Source organism: Balaenoptera borealis (genome assembly GCF_965194805.1).
Source record: "Balaenoptera borealis genome assembly, chromosome: 20".
In the NCBI taxonomy this organism is placed as follows: Eukaryota; Metazoa; Chordata; class Mammalia; order Artiodactyla; family Balaenopteridae; genus Balaenoptera; species Balaenoptera borealis.
The window spans coordinates 13779926-13800939 of NC_138879.1; the positions used below are offsets into that span (position 1 = coordinate 13779926).

Consider the following 21014-nt stretch of genomic DNA (forward strand, 5'->3'; position numbering starts at 1 on the left):
ATCATCATTTGCTCTCTCTTATCGCACATACCCCCAGGACGCCGCTCACAGGCAGCCGCATTGTCACACCTCCTGAACGCCTATGTGTGGTTGTCTACGGAGAGACAGGGGGAGGGAGAGTCTCCTGTGATTACTTCCCCAGATCGTTAAACAAATCTTTTTGGTTGTTTTTTTCTGGAGAACGTTTCTCAGATTCTTAGGAGGAGTACAGACACCCCAGAGGTTACGAGCTGCTGGTCTCCCCCAGCTTGCTCTCCCCATGCTCCCGGCATCCTTGCCGCCGACACTAAAGGAATTTCAAAAGGTTCTTCAAATAAGAGGCTCAAAACTGGTGAGAAGTTTGGCAAGGGAACAGAGGCCTGAAGGGCCAAAACTCTGCCACAGTGAAGACCAAGAGACAGGGCGCTTCAGTAGATTTCTCCTGAGTGCCAGGATGCCTTAGAGGACTTTTGGGAAAAGGCAGCATCGAAAAGGGTGGCCACGCCCCGATTAAGAGGACAAAACACTGCAAGCCTGTTGGTCAGAAAAGAGAATTAGAGTAGAGGCAAGATACAGAAAAAGAAAATGTGGGCGGGAGTCTAGTAAGGGAACGGCTGGAGTGCAGAGGATGGGGGCCGATTCTTTTCCATCTCACCCGAGCCTGCAGCAACGAAGAGACTTAAAGACTTTTAGTCCAAAAAAACCCACAAAACTCAGACTATTACAGGGGCCCAAAGCTAGAATAATGCATCAAAGGAAGACCTTTAAGATGAGAACATCTACTTAAGATGGGTAAGGTGGAGACAGGAATTAACTCAGGGAGTCTACTGACAAAAAGCCCTTTCTGTATCTGAGTGCAGAAAAAAAGCGTGTGGTTTAGCAGATATAGATGGTCAGGGCACCTTGTACTCCCCAGAGAAGGCATCCACCCACTATATATACAATCCTAGCCTCAACCAAAACAAGCAGCCTTTTCACTCAGCAAGGGGTCTGAGAACCACCCCATCAATTTCATGTAAATTACTGGCATCATTGCCCCCAGCTGAGCTGCTTGCCAGGAGAACAGTAGCTCCTTCATTACACAGATGCAGACACTCAGTCAAATAAATGAAAATAGCCCTGCCCACAGCCCCTTATTCAAGGTAATGCTGCAGACTGCAGGCTTTTCAGGTAAATGGCTGTGTCACGGCCCACCAGAACAGACCTTCAGTTTTGGGTACCTGAAGTTGCTTATTTTTCTTTGGTCTCTACAGGCTCCGTGAGGCTCTCATGGTAAACATGGAAAAGGTTCAAAGTAAAGAAATCCTTTCCTATAGCTTATGGCACTTATTCTGCAAGTGGGCCTGCCACATCAGCATCCTTGGGGTACTTGTTACAAGTTCAGATTCTCAGACCCCGCCCCAACCTACTGAATCAGATACTCAAGGGGTACAGCCCAGCAATCTTGTGTTTTAACAAGCCCTCCAGATGAATCCGACGCTCAGTAAAATTTTAAGAATGACTTTAAATCAGATTAGATTGAAGGGACAGTTTAATTAATTCAATCCAAATTTAATTATACTAGAGAATGGTAGATGTCTTCAGGGCCAACTGCTAAACTCTGATGCCTTGTAAGCATTAGAAAAAAGGCACCCCTTCTGGGCAGGTTCAGCAGGTGCTGTTGGCTTAGGGCTGAATTTTAGCTCCATTGACCTCCTGGGCTGTGTGTTCCTGCAGTGCCCAAACCGGACACCCTTATCCACTGGCAGCCCTGGATGATCTCCTTCTCCCTGATTAGACTCACCACCTCCAGTGCCTAATTAAGAGTAAAAAAAAAAAAAAAAAAAAAAAAGACACTGTAGATGATGGTGATCATTTCTTGCCCAAGGATTAATTTTGTATCTTTTCTGAATTTCAGCATTTGACTGTCAAATAACTATTTCCCAAAACAGATTTTATTCTGCTCTTGTACATTGTAAAGTGTAACCATTTCCACTGCTGGAGGAATTGAGTTTGTCTTTCAAAGGCTTGATTGGTCTTTATCCATGAGCCTTGGGTGTCTCCTGCATGACTGCAATACTAATCAGAAGAAACAACTGCACATTTCAGAAGATGGGGTGAAAGGGGAGGTAGATAAAAATAGGCAGCCCAGCTTCACCAAAGCATGGTTTTGCTTCACAAATCTGACAGTATTTTGAGAGAGGAACACAGAGGGTTTCCCAAGGGAGGTTGTGATTGAGTGGAACCTCATGAATCCTGACCCTTCTAAAAAAGTAGAGAGGGTAGCTCTGGCTAGTATAGATGAAACTCCCTCATGAAAGTGACGTAGAAATCATTCTGGAGTCCTCAGAGCAGCCTAACAACGAGAGAAGCAAGCTCAAGGTGGAGAAAGAAGCCAGCTTAGGGACCAGCATTAGCTGACTGAGTTCACCAAGCCAGCATTTTCCAATGGCCTCAGGTTTCCTGAAACATGAACTTGAGTGCTGTGGCCCTTATGCAACATTTTGTGTGTGTGTGCTTACCTTCATTTTTCTGGGGAGAGAACCCATTGCTCTCCATCACATTTTCAAAGGGATCTGTGATGCGCCCTCCTCCACCTCCCCAAATTAAGAACTATGGGAAAAAAATCACAACTATAGATTACAATTCTAGATCTTAGTGGTCTGAATTACATGGAAAGGGTATGCACCAAGCCTTGAGGATTGGCTACTTTCACTACAAAAAAGTAAACTATTAAAAAAAAAAGTAAACTGTTTATAACAAGCATCTATTGAATTTATAACCATTTTAAAGAGTTTTAAAAAAAAAAGCACTTCCCAAAGCATGGCCACCATTCTCCTGGAGTCAAAGGTGTATCAAACCTAATTCATGACTGCTGGAGCTTCCTCTGACCAACCACTTGTTTAAGACTTCCATTTTGACTTAGAGAAAAAAAAAAAAAAAAAAAAAAAAAATTTACTTCTGTGTAGGCTGAGGAGCCTGGAAATGGAGAGAAAACATTTGTAGAAGGAAATAAAATATAATGTGCCATTGGACAGGTCACTGAATTAGGGTATATGGCGCTTTATTAAAATTGTCACTGCTGCAGCTGTGCAGTACAATGAAGGAAAATCCCTGCTTGCAGACATTTTGCTCCATGTCATTTGCAGTTTCTCTGTAGGTTCAAATGACTTCTATCCTAAAGGCTTTTCAAATATACAGTCTTGCCTCCACTTCCAGTGAAATAAACCTGCCTTCTTTAATAAAATGATTGAAAGAAAATTGCCACCAGAAACAAAGTTGAAAGACTAACAGAAGCTATCTGCAACATATGTAGCCAACAGAGGACTAATATCTACAGTATATAAATCAAAAATCCAACAACTCAGTAGAAAAAAAGGTAAAGAACATGAATAGGTAAACCATGGAAAAAGAAATGCAAATGACCAATAACCTCACTACTAATCACAAGAAACGTAATGAGAACAACAAGAAGATATGACATTTGCCCATCTGATAGCCGAAGTTTTATAAAGAGTGATAATAATCCAGTTTTGGATAGGTGGGAGAACATACTAACGGTTTCTGTAAAAAAAATGATAGTGATAAGTACGAATAACCTGTGACCCAGTAATTCCACTTCTAGATATTTATTCTTGAGGAATACACATGTTCGTGAATATAAATACAAAGCTGTTCAGTGTAGTGTTGTTTATAAGAGCTAAAATCTAGTCTCCATGTAAATGTCCATTAGCAGAAATATGGTCAAGTAAACTATGATAGACTCATACTATAAATATTGTGTGTAACAGTTAAAAAGAATAAGGTAGTTCTCTACATACTGGTATTGAAATATGTTTTTTCCATTAGTGGAAAAAGTCAGCCAGAATAATATGTATCATATAGTATACTATAGTATGATTCCATAAATGTGAAATTAAATGAGACTGTGTGTAATAGTAACATACACGTGAATTCATAGAAAAAAATCTGGCAGTTATCTCCAGAAGGAACAGGATTGATAAGGGAAGTTAAAAGGAATTACTCTGTTTTCTCTGTGTAATCCAGTACTACTTGAATTATTTCTATGGAAAATAATTCATGCATTACTTGAGTGATTCAATAAGTAAATAATAACTGAAATCCGCATTTTATAACAAAGCAGAAAATAGTTGAAGCAGACCAAGACTCATACAGAGGTATATTTTGCTTAGTTCATGGTTTAAGAAATTGAAGAAGCTTCTCAATTAACAAATCCCCTGAATCCAGAGCTTCTTTGACGAAGCTGAGCTGGTGGTAGAGAAAAGGGTTCTACCCAGGCCAATTCAGTGTGACCTCTACATGCTGGGACAGAAGTCTGGGGTCTGCTTACTCTCCTCACCTGAGGGAGGGCGAGAAAGAGAAGGACAGAAATGGTCTTGCAAGAGGGCAAAGACAGAAAATCTTGAGATGAAGAGGGCATTTATACCCCCAGATTATCAGTCACACTCTGATAGCCAAGTGTCAAAGATACTAGGATATGCCTTCCTTATCAGAAGAAATTTGGTACTAGTTCCAATAGTCTCTTAAATCAGGGAGTTAGGCCAGTGTTATTTAAGAACACTTCATTTAAGAAACTTTACTTAAGAAAAGTAAATTGTGACCTTTCAAATCTATAAAGTAAGGGATGATTATTGATCAGTTTATTTGCAAAATAATTGACATATGATTCCTTTGAGTTTCTCTGATACACATAAGCATTTGTCTGCTGGGAGCAAAGAGATCTGAACCTAAACTGTGAGAAGTCACTCTGATCATTGAAAATCAATCAGTAATGAAGATGAATCATCTCCAAAAGTATAATCTGTCATTGTGTGTGTGTAATTGAATTTACTAAAAAATTGGTTCATGTGTAGATTTTGAGGTAATATACTTTGCCGAAGCAAGACATAATGCATTCTACCAGATAACCTGAATAGGAACATTTTCACTTGATTAGGCTTTCCATAAATTATTGAGGAATATTGAAAATGTTGACATCATTTCCATAAGCGTGTATGGTATGCGGAGATAGTTCAGAATTTAGACAAAAGTATTGGGTTGGCCTAAAAGTTCATTTGGGTTTTTCCATAACATCTTATGGAAAAACCCAAATGAACTTTTAGGCCAGCCCAATATTTTCCTTCAGCATTGGCTGGGACCAAATTATCATCATCTTTTAGAGAACTACTAGAAATGTTCTTCGGTTTTTTTTGGTTTGGGTTTTGGTTTTTTTTGGCCATGCTGCTCGGCTTGCAGGATCTCAGTTTCCTGACCAGGGACTGAACCCAGGCCACGGCAGTGAAAGCACCGAATCCTAACCACTAGGCCACAAGGGAACTCCCTAGAAATGTTCATTCTTATGTGGTCTAATTGAGAGATTTTTTTTTCTTTTAGATGAAATTTTCTGCAACTTTGTTTCTTAACTCTTCATTTTAAGAAAAAAGGGATCATGCTTCTAGAGTAGGCAAAAATTCTAGAAAAGTATATCTTCTTACCTATTTGCAAATTGATGGTATCCATCTTCTAATGACCCCAAATAATCGATTTTAAAATAATGTTCTCTTTTTCTTTCTTACAGAAGTAATGCATATTTGATGTAGAAAATTTAGAAAATACAGATAAACAAAAAGGAGAAAATGAAAATTACCTATAATTCCAACTCCTCAAAACAATCACTGTTAACATTTTGAAGTGTACCCTTTCAAAAGTCTTTTTTAAATGTATATAATGCTTTTCTGGCAAAAAATGATTTCTTTTACCTCCAATTTTTTATTTAACAATATACCAAGGACATTTCTCTATAGTGTTAAATATCCTTCTGCATCATTTATAACCGCTGCATAATACCATCAGGCCCCTGAGTTGTTTTCAATTTTTCACTATTATGAACAAGATAATAATGAGTATCTTTGTTATTAAATCTTTTTTCACATCCATAAAAATTGAGATATCTTTGAAAGCCCATAGTCACACAGTTTAAGCCCCTCTCTTAACATTGAGCTAATTAAAGATAAAGAATGATTTCCTTTGAGATTCACTAGAACAAAGAAATGAAACCGCCTTTGTTTTTGTTTTCAAAATTACTGGCATGCCAGCGAGGGGGGAAATAAAGTGTCTAATGAACATATGTATAAAGAAATTTCTTTAAATTTTAAACTTTTAACTTAAAATGACCTAAGTATTCATACCAGGTGTATTTGTGTTTAAGAAATTTTGATAACCAGCCATTGAAATTAAAGTGATTGTATTGAAAGGCTGTTATTGTTAACTAAGACGCATTTGTTCAATCACAAAGCAGCATCTCTTTACTGCTTTCCAGTTACCTTGATTTTCTAAAAGAAAAGCATGCTCTTTGCTTGGCCAGACTGCTGCTTAGCTTTCTTGATACTTACATTGCTTATGGACAGCATTTTTGCTTAACGGTTTCGGGGTGTGGAGGGGGACCATCAGCTAAATAAAATAGCCCAGGTGTGGATTTAGAGCTGCCCTCCATCTTGGCCGCAAGACTACACTGAATTAATTCATAAACTTCTGGCAAGTCTGCCCTTCAGAACTGAAGAGACTCTCACATGACACACATGGATTGATATAAAAAGACACCAGACCACATGATGCAGGAATGACTTAAGGAAAAATTGCAGCTGTAAATACCCACTCTAAATCCCCACCAAGCTAACTAGTGACCAAGGCGGTAGCTTGATTAACCAATTGTTGTGCATGTACCATTCATTGTAAAGAGTCATGAAGTTAAATTCTGCCGTGAGAGTGACAGAAGAATGCCCATCTGGGGAAACTGCAAATAAAATTTTGTAAAATAATGAAGGAGTGGAGTGGGGAGTTGAGGATAAAGCAACAGAAGTATTTAATGTGAGACCAATTGTTATTTTTATGTGTTTCACCTATTGAAGATAACAGGTTCTTTGCTGAAGTTTTTTATCAGGTGGATTTAGACAAGGCTTCTCAACCTTGGCACCACTGACATTTTGGACCAAATCATGCTTTGCTGGGGAGGCGGGGAGGGCCGTGCACTGTGGGATGTGCCACAGCATCCCTGGCCTCTACCCACTACATGCCAGTGGCACCTCCACCCCAGTGGTGACAACCAAAAATGTCACAAAATTGTTCCCTGTTGAGAACCACTGGATTAAGAAATCATCATTCTGAAATACTGAAAAAGTGAAGACTCAGGCCAAACATCATAATGTCATGTGCCATTTTATTTAGAGATCAGTGTGGGTGGAAGTAGTGCCAGCCATCTTTGTGCCGTTATGCTAGACTTGAAGTTCAGTGTAGACCTGTACTCTCTGACACCATGTATTCCGTGCAAAAATACCTCTCTGTGTGAGCACGGCACCAAATCTCACTGGTAGCAGCGAGCATCATTTCTCTGCCCTCTATGTCATGTCTCTTACAATAGCAATGAAAGTGTCCTTTCTGTTGTTGAATGCATTGTTGTAAAGAATCTCCAAATCTATTTTGAAAGGTATTGGAAGGTAAGTATTAGACCACACAAACCTGACCCTGTGCCTTAAAGGGATCTTCTAACCATGCTTTTAGGAGATCTCAGGCTATAGCCCTATCCACGAGCTAATACTTTCTACCCACCTAGCTCACTTTACAAGAATCACCCCTAAATAATTTCCACTCTTCTCAGTTCTAAGACTATTTTGACTAAACTTCCTTGTATTCACTCCCCCTTTGGCTGGTTTAGCTAACTTTATGATTGACTCTTCATAAAGTTAGTGAGTTCCCTGCTTTTTACTCCTCTCTTTGGCTTCTGCTAAGCTGCCTTCTTCCCCTGAAGTCTCCCCCATTGAAAGTTTGCATTTAATAACGGAAGTTGCCAACATCTTGACCTTCTTTCAGATATGACAATGGATGATGTTCGGGAATACGAGAAAAACATGCATGAACAAACCAACATAAAAGTTTGCAATCAGCATTCCTCCACTGTGGATGAAATAGAGAGCCAGGCCCAAACAAGTGTATGTAGAATTTTTAAAACATGTTGCCCACCCTTTACCAAACGTACACATAAACTGATCTTTGAAAAGACTTCAAATGCATCAATTCTCAAACTTCTACAAAAAAGCGTTGTCGCCCAGAGGCTGTTGGTGAAGAACCTGAGCTGGGTCTTAATTGGACAGTGTTACCTCTTGCTTCCAGACATTTCCATTCTTTAAAGCCGCTTGACTCGGGGGTTATTTTGGTCATAAAACCAAGAGCATGTAGAGTGGAAACACTGTGTGGCCTGCACCACAAAAGAACAGAGGGGTAAAAACGGACGTCATAAGAAAGCTAGACCATCAATGCCAGTAACTTTTAAAGACATAGTTAACACTCAGTCATTCATTTAAGTCATTCATTCTGGCTCATCTAGTATTTTAGGTTTCTTTACATTTGCTTTGAAATGCTTCCTAGGGCTCTTTATGGCTGTCTTACCCAATCACTTCCTTTTTACTTAGGTTCATGTCCAGATGGGGCTGCCGTCTATGCATACATACTGGCTGAGCAGTGAAGGTGTGGTGAGCTAGATCTAGCCCGTGACTTAAGCATCAGAGAACCTGAGGTTATTTAATGGCACATTGGTGACTGAGAGCTGACCGTACGGTGTATGCCAGCATCTTAAATATAGTTCTATCTCAATCATTCGTGCTAATGAAGAGGAGTGACAGATAACAAAGAAAAATGTAATTGCCAAGTCATTTAAATGTATCTTTGGCCAGAGCTGTGATCTCTTTGGGTGCCAGCTTGAGCCCACATGTCTGTTAGCCCCAGAATAATACACGCTAGATATTTAAGAAATTGACAGCGTAGTTATAGAAAATTGACAGATGGCTATTGTTGTAAATGCTTTAGATGTGCAAAGACCTTTGTTTGCACTTTGGAAATTTCTAGTGAACTTTTGAGAGCATGTCTTTGGAATGTGCCCTGTAAGACATATGCACTGCTATTGGATGCATGTGACTGCCCTTGAGGGTGAAATGGCCCTAACTCTTCCTCCCCATTTTGGATGCAGTGATTGGATTTGCAGACAGCTGTTTGGATCAGGAGGTGTTCCTCTGTAGGCACCGACCAGTTCCTGTAGGACTTCCCCCTTCCTCTCTCCCTGTTCTAAAGTTAGAAGTGCTCATTAAGGAAACTGTCCTTGAATTTCTATCACTTTCAATTACCTTTTCTTTAGGAATGTTAGACACCTGTTCCCTCTCAGCTGCTCTCTGAAAGCCACTCACTATATATAAGCACCACAAGACAAAGGAAGCCAGAGGAAAGGGGAAGATGCCGGGTAGCCAAAGGACACTAAACAGTGCTTTCCTCATTCTAAGTTCTTACACCTTATTGAATTTGTTACAATATTGCTTCTGTTTTATGTTTTGGTTTTTTGGCCTGGAGGCATGTGGGATCTTAGTTCCCCGGCCAGGGATGGAACCCTCACCCCCTGCATTGGAAGGCGAAGTCTTAACCACTGGACCACCAGGGAAGTCCCAATGTGGTTATCTTTAAATGCTTACCACCATATCCCTTATTCTTTGAATTCCATCAAATTGGGGGTCATTTATTTTTCTATATTTTTCTTCTCAATCATAATGAAAAAGTTGAAATCAAGAGGCTGCTGTCCATCACGAATAAAAACTGCATGGGCGCTCAGTAAATTTAAATCATTGACCTGAGTAGAGACAAGCTAGGTTGAAATTAGGCAAAATGAACATCCATGGCCACGGGCAATAAGGAAATAAGGGTCTCCTGTTCAATTGAGTAGGTTCAATACTTTCAAGGAAGAGAACTTCTAAGAGACTCTGAACAGGAGTGTAAAATCAAAATTCTGTACTTTGGATGATTTCTGCCCCCTGCTGGATGTGTGGAGTAGAGCACTATATTCAACCACTTTTATAGAAAACCTGATTTTTGCAAAGATGATATCATTTATTATAGCAGAAACATACTGCTGAGATTTTGCTGAAATTCACTGAAATTTTTCTGAGTCTCAATTTGTTTTTATTTTTTACTTTTCCTATACTTTTTTTTTTAACATCTTTATTGGAGGATAATTGCTTTACATTGTTGTGTTAGTTTCTGCTGTATAACAAAGTGAATCAGCTATATGTGTATATATATCCCCATATCCCCTCCCTCTTGCGTCTCCCTCCCACCCTCCCTATCCCACCCCTCTAGGTGGTCACAAAGCACCGAGCTGATCTCCCTGTGCTATGCGGCTGCTTCTCAATTTTGTTTTGAAATACCTCCTTTTAAAGAACTTAATCTTATTTCTGAGCATGTTTAATAGTCTTAGTATTTTTTTAAAGTGGTAAGTTTACAGGTACAGTTCTTGCTATATTCTGAATTTCATATTCTGTCAACACAGGCATAATTTTTTATTTCCTTTGTAAGAACTTTTTCCTTTCAGAAAATTTTAATAATTGTTCCCAGGAAATCCTCTTAAGGATTTTGTTTTTTGTGCAATATTCCTGGTTTGCTCATATGTTATGATATGATTCTCTCTCTCTCTCTCTCTCTTTCTCTCTCTCTCTCTCTCTCTCTATATATATATATCTCCTAATGATTAATACTATATTAACTCCATAGTTAGTATTTCCAAAGGACTCTATGTTTCATACTAGTTTATGTGGTATCATCTAATGTGGTATCACCTACTAAGTTCATGGGAGAGGCCACAAATGAAAAATGGGTCTCTGGAAGCTAAAACAGATGTAGAAATCCATGGGCAGCAGATTTCACATTTTACAAGCTTTTAGGCCTTCACTGAGCTTTTTCTAATATGCCCAGTTACTTGTTTTCCCTGTTACCAGTAATAAAATTGGCAAAGGATACCAGGGATAGCCAGACTGAGAGTAATTAATAATAACCATAATAGTAGTAGTAATAATAGAGTTTCTAAGAATGAGAGAAGAGATACTAAACTATATAAAGCAAACTGGCCCTAAGAAAGAAGGCATCACTGTATTATAACACAGTGATATTCTTTCAGTATATTATGTCTAAAATATAGTAAGTGTATATAATACATTATTCACTGTAGTTACATTAGGGAAGGATTTACATTTAAAGGAATTTTTTTTTTTTTACTTTCTCACATAATAACATTTCAGGTATTTGGAAAGTCTACACCATCTGACAATGCCTGTTAAATGAGGCGTCACTGAATTTATTTCTTGAATGCCAAATAATGCTCTTTTTTCTTTTAAATAAAATTCTCACCCATTATGTGATACTATCCTTTTGTTCTCTGCTCTTTTTCTTTTTATGTTTCCTTGAGAAATGGTTTTGTTTTTTTGGTTTGGGGATAGTTAGCAGATTTTGTTGTTGTAATTGTCATATCTTACTTGTTTTTTAAGAAGAAATAATTAAAACACAGCGTCTGAAAAATCTCAGGGTGGATACACAGTCAGGAAACAAGTAACCCCTAGAATGCAAAAAGTATATTCATTGGATAAGAGGATAGCACGTTGAAAAATTCTGATGATCTGCCTATTTACCCTATAAAGGTGAACTTATATTTTCACAATCTAAAGTGGATAACAGTATGTATCATTTTGGGGCCATTGATTGCTTTAATAATCTTCCCTCTATAGAAAAGATGGCCAGGTCTAATAATAGCTCTGCATACCATACCATACGCACAACACACAGACACACACGGCTCCGGTGTGCTTCTGTACTCTCCTGATAAGTTCTTTTTTCAGAATACTTAAAGTACTCACTGAAAAGTGCTTTGGAAAATCTTGGATGGATACTTATAAAGGAATTTTTTTTTTCGGAGGTCTGCCTCAGTCAAAAGAAAAAAATTCAGGGCTTAGTATTTCGATGATAATTTGGGTTTATAATCTGGAGAGATCCTTTATCATAGAGTTCTGATGGGTCCTTTAAAAACAGGCAGAGAGATGAATCCCTTTGCACCTCTTCTAAATACCTGCTCATTTTTTCCTTCTTTCTGTTTTTCTTCCTTTAAGACATGACAATGGATGAAGTCCGAGAATTTGAACGAGCCACTCAGGAAGCCACCAACAAGAAAATTGGCGTTTTCCCACCTGCCATTTCTATCTCCGGCATTCCCCTGCTGCCTTCCTCAGTCCGCAGTGCCCCTTCCAGTGCCCCATCCACTCCTCTCTCCACGGATGCACCAGAATTTCTGTCAGTTCCCAAAGATCGGCCCCGGAAAAAGTCTGCCCCAGAAACTCTCACGCTTCCAGACCCTGAGAAAAAAGCCACCCTGAATTTACCTGGCATACACTCTCCAGATAAGCCATGTTGGCCCAAATCAGAGTAACTTCCTAAGAATATTTCATGGGGTTTTATATTTTCGGTTTGGGGTCTTGTTTTTTTTGTTTTTTGTTGTTTTTTTTTAATAATCTGATATAGAAAAAGACTGCTTTGTCACTCAAACATGTCCCTTTGATCTCTTGAGTGTGCATGTCGTTAAGTAATTTCACCTATGATTCCTTAAGTATGCCACACAGCGTCATATTAGATGTAAAATGTAAGACTTGCAAAGGACAGAAGGGATCTTCTGTAGCCACAGCTGGATGCCAGGGAGGAAGCCTTGTTTATTGGGCATTTGATGAGGTTGGCATGGACTTCAAGAGTAAATAAGTGAAAACTTTGCACCACTGTGTTACAAGGTGTAGTGAAATAGTGAAGTCAGTTTCCTCCCATCAAACCTGAAATTCTCAAAAATATTCTCAGGCGTAACATACCTAATTGTTAAATTTTGAACTGCTCCTTACCAATACTTGAATACCAGTAGTTACTGAGATTCCTATTTGGGTTAGTCTGACTCAGGATTTGGGGCCTAATTAACTCTTTAAATTTTTTGGAAATTTTAATTATCAACATGTAGAGGCTCCAAGTGCAATTAACAATAACTTATTTATACCTTTCACAGAATTTAATAAAGATTCCACTTGTTTCTGTCTTTTAATAACTTTCCCCTTCGTGCCCTTGTGGCCTCAGAAATCTTTAAGAATTACGTGGATGAATGTGACCATAACTGTCTGATTGGGGATGGTTTGGTTTAGGAACCAAGAGGCCCAGGTGAGGCAAACGTCTTTTTTTTCTACAGGTACCAACGAACCTTGACCTATCACCTTCCGTCATCCTTTAAGATTCTCAGAATTTGCAATTAATTGAGTTGAATTCATTGACTCTTTGCCCATTCAAAGAAGTTCAAGGGTAGATTAAGCTACCTGGACTTTAACGCTGTCAGAGTTGTCTCCCATCCCCTTCCTCATTTTACTCTTAATAACATCCAGACCTCCCTGGAACGAATTGCCCATCACTGGACCTTAGAAAAGATTGTCATTCTCTTGCTCCTTACTCGAAATCCAAATATTGGGAATGTCACAAAAGTCGAGTGAATACAGTCAAGTGGGAGGAGAAAATGAGCAGAATGGCTGACTCCTATCTGTAGAGTAAAAAGGAAAAGTGATAAAAGATGCCCCTCTGTCTAGCTTTCTTTTCTGAGAGTATTGGTAATGCAAGATTAGACTCGAGGTTGACGGGAGACAAGATCACTCACCAAAGTGGCAGAAAGAGAACTCTCCTTTGATCTAAAGAGAAGACTCTGCCACCTTCGCACCTCACTGCCTTTAAACACAGAAGGAAGAGCAAACAGAATCTAGCATTTCCTTTTGTCCTCCAAGAGAGGAAGAGAGCAAGGTAATTGGGCAACTCCAGGGCCCCAGCTAGCCTTCCTGACCATAACCTCCAACCTCAGGAAAGGGACCTTCCCCAAACACAGATTCCAAAGGAAACAACAGAGACCAAGGAGCGTATCCTCCTCCTCTTACACAGCCTCTCAGCCAGTGGACCCTGCCTGCTTCTCTCTCTCAGAGCCCAGCACTCTGCCTAGTGTCCTTCCAGTTGACAAACTCTCCCAAGGTGCAGGTGCTGGTCCCACGAGCCCAGCACCAAGTGTTCTAAGTCATATGTCAGATTGTCAAGATCATTTCTTTATCTATAGGTTGACATTTAGCTTAATAAATAAATAAACCCAGAACTCAAAGGGCACCCGTTGCAAATAGCTTAGATCAACAGTGCATCTCTTCCCTAAGAATGATAGCACCATAGTAAGACACCGCCTTTGCATGGTATGGTAGCATGATTTTTGCTTGTGGGAAAACTCAGTCTTTTATCAAGACCTCTTGGACTTCTCAATGGCTCTCTTTCAACACAGTAGCACTTAACAAGAATGTTTCCCTTTGGAAGTAAAATTCTCTTTTCAGAAGACACTGACATAGTGTGTATATTTGCTTACCATTTGCAAGCTGAAATCCGGATGGGGTGGGATCGTGATTTTTGCATGGAATGAACTTATTTTGTGCGTGTTGTTCACACATCTGGACCTAGTTTTTCTGTTGATGCCATTGCTAATTTTCCATTTTTGTAAAGTAGCTTCTGCTATCAAGGTCAGCAATTCTATATGCTTTAGAAAGCTAATTTCTGGTTTCCTACTGTGAGTTTTCTTATAGCCAGTACAATACCACAGACATTACTTGCAAAACTACCACTGATAGTGTGATTCTTAGCCAACAAATATGTGTGCTCTTAAAGTATGTTCAGTTTTTCTGTCTACATGTGGTTTGTGTGCATTTTAACGGGGGGAGGGGTGCAGATATTCCTTTAGCTGCTTTGAATATTTAATCCAGTCATCACAAGGCATAAATGACTTCAGTATTTTATTTGTCTTGATTTTCAAGTGTCATTTCACAGTCTCCATACACGAATTTGTTTATTGTGGGGTACAAGCCTGCGATGAATGTGTATATAGAACATTATTAATTCCTATAAGGCTGGAAATTAAATGGCTGCATGATGGAAATTTAGAAGAAAAAAAAAGCAGAAACTTGAATTCATTAAGCATGTTTGGGGGAAGAATAGAATCTTAACTCAGTGCCTCTGTCTGCAATGTGGAAACCTTCAACCTTGTTCACCAAAACTGTATTATACCTGTATATATATAAATATAGTGAATCCGACACCACCAGTTTTAAGTCTCTGGTAGCCAAATTAAAATAAATAATCCACAGAATAACACGTATGTTCACCCGATCTTTGTCTCTCATGTTAATGGAGACCATCAAAATGACCATAAATTTCATTACTTTGGATGGACTTCAAATTACGAAATGCCCTTGTGCTTTTCATTGGCTATAGTACAGCACTGTGGCTTTGCTGTGCTTTCCCAGGATAAGAAGGCCTTGGTGTTTTTACCACATAAACTTTGTCAGAAGTCAGCTCTGAAGACCATTTCATTTTCCTACTTTTGGGCTGGAATAAGACAAAGCAAAGAAGAAGCAAAACAACAAAGGAGTCCGTGACATTTTTGTTACTACGTGATAACCAAAACAATACGAGTTCACTGGTGAACGAATTTATAAACCCTTCTGTTTGGGTCTTGCACTTGTGTGAGGGAAAATGGCTTTAATTTATTTGGAGGTATTTATTAGCCATGTTTTTGGTTGTGAAAATAAATCTCTAAATAGCACAGTTGTGTGTGTCTAATGTAGACACTTAAAAAACACAAAAAGACCCCCAAAAGTTATTATGTGGTTTTCTTCCAAGACACTGTAATAAACAGTGACCTAAGAGAATAGATTCTGACACTTCTCAAGAAATCATTTTTCCATGAAAATTTCAAGGCTAATGGATTTATGCGTATTTTAAAATTCTACTCGCCTTAGCATCTTTTCAGTGGCTCAGAGACGACGCATCACTGGCTGGCATAGGTCAACAACAATTTTACTTTTCAGAAGGGCCAGAGAATAATTTACTCCATGTGTAATACGTACTCAGATAATCCAATAGGGGAAGATTGTTTAAATAGTTTTAGGCCCTTTCTGATCATCTGATTCAGTAGGCTGGGTGACGATATGCCATCTAAGCCATAATTCTTGAAATTAAAGAAAAAAAAACCAGTGACTGCACTTGATCATAAATCATATAATACTGTTCTTTCCTGCTGAAACCGAGTGTTACACAAGAGCGCGGCAATGGCATACGGAGGCAACATATACCAGATTCTTCTGTGTTCTACCTTCAAAACAATCTGTTTCATTTGAAATGTAAGTGTTTAAGCTTTTTAGGAGTTAGTGCAATAAGAGAATGTGAATATGTTGAGACCTTTCCAGATGCTGTTATTGTTATTTTGTCGTTAAGTTAACAAATGCTTTAGGATAAGCCTCTCAAATGTTTTTGCTTAAAATCGAAAGCCTGTCTGTTGAATTGCAAGTCTCCCTTCAGTTTCTGTGTGTCACCCAGGAGAGGTTCTTTGAGTTGATGTTATACCTGTGCCACTTGTATGTAGCTTCAAGTGTAATTTTTAGTGTTTACATTTCGAGCTGAGATCTTGATTAAATGAGTCAATATACCACTGCCACAGCTGAGGGACCAAGTTTTGGGATGCACAGTGTTATAGACAGCAAGCAAAGCAAACAAAATTGATCCTCACACACGCCATCCTCCTGTGTCATTTTATGGCTGTTTTGTGTTTTTTTCCCAGTTATTTATTATTGATAATAACTTACTTTTTCTTACATTCTGTTGTAAATAAAGTACAAAGCAATCTTCTTTCCAAGTGTAGCTTCCTCTCTCTCTTTCTCAGATCTTCCCAAGGGAATGTTAACTATTGGGAACTTGGGGGTTGATGGGAAAGAAGCTATCAAGGGAGAAAGAACAAGCCAAAGGCCAGTACTTAGACCCAGTTCTAGGGGACTTGTGTGCAAAGAAGCCTGGCCTGCTAATAGGCATATGGTGTCTTCAGGGCTGGGCCCTTGGTAAGAAATGCCTGGGTGCCAGCTCTAACTATCCAGCCAAAAAATACCCAAGGTGAATATAACCCAGTGGGATACACATGCTGACTCATCCATCCACCCATCAGGTGCTTGGTTACCCCTCATCGAATGTGAGGCAAGAGTCTTGAGAGGTAACCAAGGTAAAGCATCCCCCAGGGAATCTGTAGGAACACCATCTTAGGGGGACACCAGATTCTCTCCCCTGCAGGGCAAGCCAGTTAAGCTGAGCTGAAATGCCTCTGATCTGATGGTGGTTTCTCCATCTCAAGTAGCTCCTGTTGTTCACAAAAGGGTCCTCTGGGGACGGGAGGGGAGCACAGAAATGCTTTAGCACCCATTTTTCAGTAGTCTCCTCGGAGCTTAAGCAGAGACACACCTCTCCCTCCTATTCAATCCTGTACCTGTAACACATGTCAATATCCACATTATTTTTTTTTTATTGAAGTACAGTTGATTTGCAATGTTGTGTTACTTTCTGCTGTACAGCAAAGTGATTCAGTTATACATACATATATATATATATATATATATATATATATATATATATATATTCTTTTTCATATTCTTTTCCCTTATGGTTTATCACAGAATATTGAATATAGTTCCCTGTGCTATACAATAGGACCTTGTTGTTTATCCATTCTATATATAATAGTTTGCATCTGCTAATCTCCAACTCCCAATCCTCCCTCCCCCACCCCCCATCCCCCTTGGCAACCACAAGTCTATTCTCTATGTCTGTGAGTCTGTTTCTGATTTGTAGATATGTTCATTTGTATTATTTTTTAGATTCCACATATGAGTGATATCATATGGTATTTGTCTTTCTCTGTCCGACTTACTTCACTTAGTATGATCAACTCTAGGCCCATCCATGTTGCTGCAAATGGCATTATTTCATTCTTTTTGTTGGCCGAGTAATATTCTGTTGTATACATGTACCACATCTTCTTTATCCATTCCTCTGTCGATGGACATTTAGGTTGCTTCCATGTCTTGGCTATTGTGAATAGTGCTGCTGTGAACATAGGGGTGCGTGTATCTTTTCAAATTAGAGTTTTGTCCAGGTATGTGCCACGGGGCATCCACACTGTGTACCTTAATCTCTGATTGTGCCAGGCCACAGCTTCCTCTAACAGTGCACCATAAATACACTGAAGATTGTCACCAGATTATGTACACTAACTCAGTTAATTAAAACATGCTTGAGTTTCGAGCTGCAAATTCACCATTACCATTCCTGCCCTGCCATTTTTAAAAAAAATAAATTTATTTATTTATTTATTTATTTTTGGCTGCATTGGGTCTTCATTGCTGTGGCGCAAGCTTCAGCAGTTATGGCACTTGCTGCCCTGCCTTTTCATTTGTTCTTCAAAACACACGAACTTCCCACACATAGTTGCTGGCTGAAAGCGAACTTGGTACAGCCAGGCTGGCTGTTTCTTCCTGGGGCCAAACTATATAGGTTGCCTGATGTTAAATGTATAGATATTTATCACATCACCAGTTTCCCTGTACAGCTTTTAAGCATGATATTATCTCATTTGAGTGTTACTCTTAGATTTCTGCACACCCACGTTCTTTTCTAAAACTTCCTGTTTCCTTCACTATATTCACTTGGGATTTTTTGCCTCCAACTTCCAACTGTACCTTGGCCTCTCAGGTTTAAGATAAATCACGTATCGTTTCTCTTAGCCCTGATCTGAAATATCCCTAAATGAAAATGTTAGTCTCAAGCCTGAAGATTTGATGGCTTTGGAACAACAATCAACCTATGTGTACGTGTACATTCGTGTGCACGTGTGTGTGTGTGTGTGTGTGTGTGTGTGTGAGCCTGTAACTTGTGTGGCTGATCCAGACAATCCCTGTTTACAAGTTTATTATATTGACTTTCTCTGCTTAATTTTTAGCCCTCTAGTATTCCACACCTCCATAAATTCTCCCTTTTCTACAGCATCTAACCTAGTAGGATATCTCATTCAAGTCCAAACATTTAACTACTTCTCCTTCACTTGGGAAAATTGGAAACGGCCTGGAACTAACTTTGCCTTAATGTTCTTGCCCGGTCCCAGCATGGAGGACTTGAGCTAATAAGTAGCCAAAGAAACTGGACATGGCCTCAGGTCCTTCTGAATCCAGCCATTCAGTACAGCAACATTAAACAGCTGAATTAAACACCTGGAATTTAGGGGATAATTACGTTTAACTAGAAGTACCAACTGTCTTCACTAAAGGCAGACACTAAGGACCGGGAATCATCATTTCCCCCTCTTTTAACTTATAGAAAGGAGATTTGGCCATCTGTTACTCAAGGGTGTTTGAGGGCAGACAAATCTGGACCTTTGTGATTTTTTTTAAAAAATCGTATTCCAAAATAACTTTCCTGCTCCCAAGGGTTTCTGCATGCAAGACGCTGACAGTTTACTGCTCTTTAGCAACCCTTGGGACTCACTCTGTGATCTTCAGCACACAAGTGATTATATTCAGAGCAGTCCGAAGATAGCTTGCTGCTCTCTGTGTGCAGTCTGCTGTTAAAGCCAGTCATCAGCATTAACGTGTGCTGTACCTCTTCCCAGAATACAACTTGGAAATTTAGAAACATGTCTACGAGTTTGAATTTTCCCACTCTTATCTTAGGGTTATTCCATTTCTTTGCTTCTTGTTAAAATCTATTATACAGACCCAAGATCGTGAATTTTCTTTTCACCTTCATTAAGTACTTTGGAATTTGCTCTTTCTTCTGCAGAAGGTAACTCATAGATGCATACCTTTCTACAAAATACTTCAAGGATTTTGAATTATTTTATAAACACCTTTACATTTGGTACATAGCATGGCCATCATTTTCATAGCTGTGTAATATTCCATTGGGTTGGGAATCTATCATTTACTTAACCATTTCTTTAGTATTTGGCATATAGGTTATTTTCTGGATTTTGTTATCATATATAGGGTTGTTAAGAATATCTTTGTAATATAGTTTTTGTCTTTTTTTGAAAGATTTTTTGATGTGGACCATTTTTTAAAGTCTTTATTGCATTTGTTACAATGTTGCTTCTGTTTTATGTTTTGGTTTTCTGGCCACATGGCATGTGGGATCTTAGCTCCCAAACCAGGGATCAAACTCACACCCCCTGCATTGGAAGGCGATGTCTTAACCACTGGACCACCAGGGAAGTCCCTATGTCTTCTTTCTAATTATTTGTTTTGGATAAATTCCCAGAAATTGAATTACTAGGTCAAAGGATATAAATATTTTTATGACTTTGAGTGTTTACTGACAATATCTCCTCCGTAGAAAATTGTACCAATTTACAATTCCACTGACAGCATATGAATAAGAACATTTGTCTTTTTAAACAAGTATTTGTAGTTTTAAAAATTCACTATTCTCAAGTTATTAAGCAATGGCTAGCGTCCACTTCCCACATAAGTCCTTTGTTTGTTTAATGTCTTAATACTCTCTTTTGGGGTGTTCATATGATGAAGGGCAAGTCTAGACAAAGAAGTTCTCTGATTTATTTAAATGTTCAGTGCCTTCCCTAGCTTAGAAATGTTGACTGGTTACTACAGAAAGAAAAGCATAAGGAATTGCATTTAATTGAATAAACAAACATCAATTTTTTTAATTTAATTTTTATTTTATGTAGGGGTATAGTTGACTTACAATGTTGTATTAGTTTCAGGTGTACAGCAAAGTGGTTCAGTTATATATATGCATGTATCCATTCTTTTTCAGGTTCTTTTCCCATACAGGTTATTACACAACATTAAGTAGAGTTCCCTATGCTATACAGTAGGTCCTTGTTGATTATCTATTTTACATATTCTAGTGTGTGTATGTTAATCCCAACCTCCTAATTTATCCCTCCCCACAGCCTTTCCCCTTTGGTAACCATAAGTTTGTTTCCAGAGTCTGTGAGTCTGTTTCTGAACAAATATCAATTTTAAGTGATTTTTTTTCAAGCTTTCATTGATAACAAATATTTAATGCATTTTTACTTGAGTATTTCCTGAAAACTACCATATATGTGCCAACAAGTTTTGTTTGTTTGATTTTTTTGCTTGTTTTTTTTAACCAAGAGAGAATCAAAGTAAAAACTCGAGAATTTTAGTTTAGAATCAGTGATTTCCTGATTCTGATAGAACCTTGGTAAGGACAGAGCAGAGTCCTTTCAATGTCTTTTCATTTAACTTCTTGGAAAGAATGCGATGATGGATTGCACACATGCACCAAAAAAGGAAGGT

General features: G+C 38.8%; 1 protein-coding gene across 5 annotated transcripts in view; it reads left to right on the forward strand.

Moving 5' to 3' along the window:
- PITPNC1 (phosphatidylinositol transfer protein cytoplasmic 1) overlaps positions 1 to 16542 on the forward strand; it is a 266448-nt gene extending 249906 nt beyond the window's left edge. For 4 of the 5 annotated variants that reach the window (XM_082373731.1, XM_082373722.1, XM_082373730.1 and 1 more), the window contains one exon: positions 11928 to 16542. In XM_082373731.1, the coding sequence (XP_082229857.1) occupies positions 11928 to 12244 (317 nt within the window). In that variant the 3' untranslated portion in view covers positions 12245 to 16542. The other variant, XM_082373723.1, reaches the window with a different exon arrangement.
- Positions 16543 to 21014: the final 4472 nt, after the last annotated feature.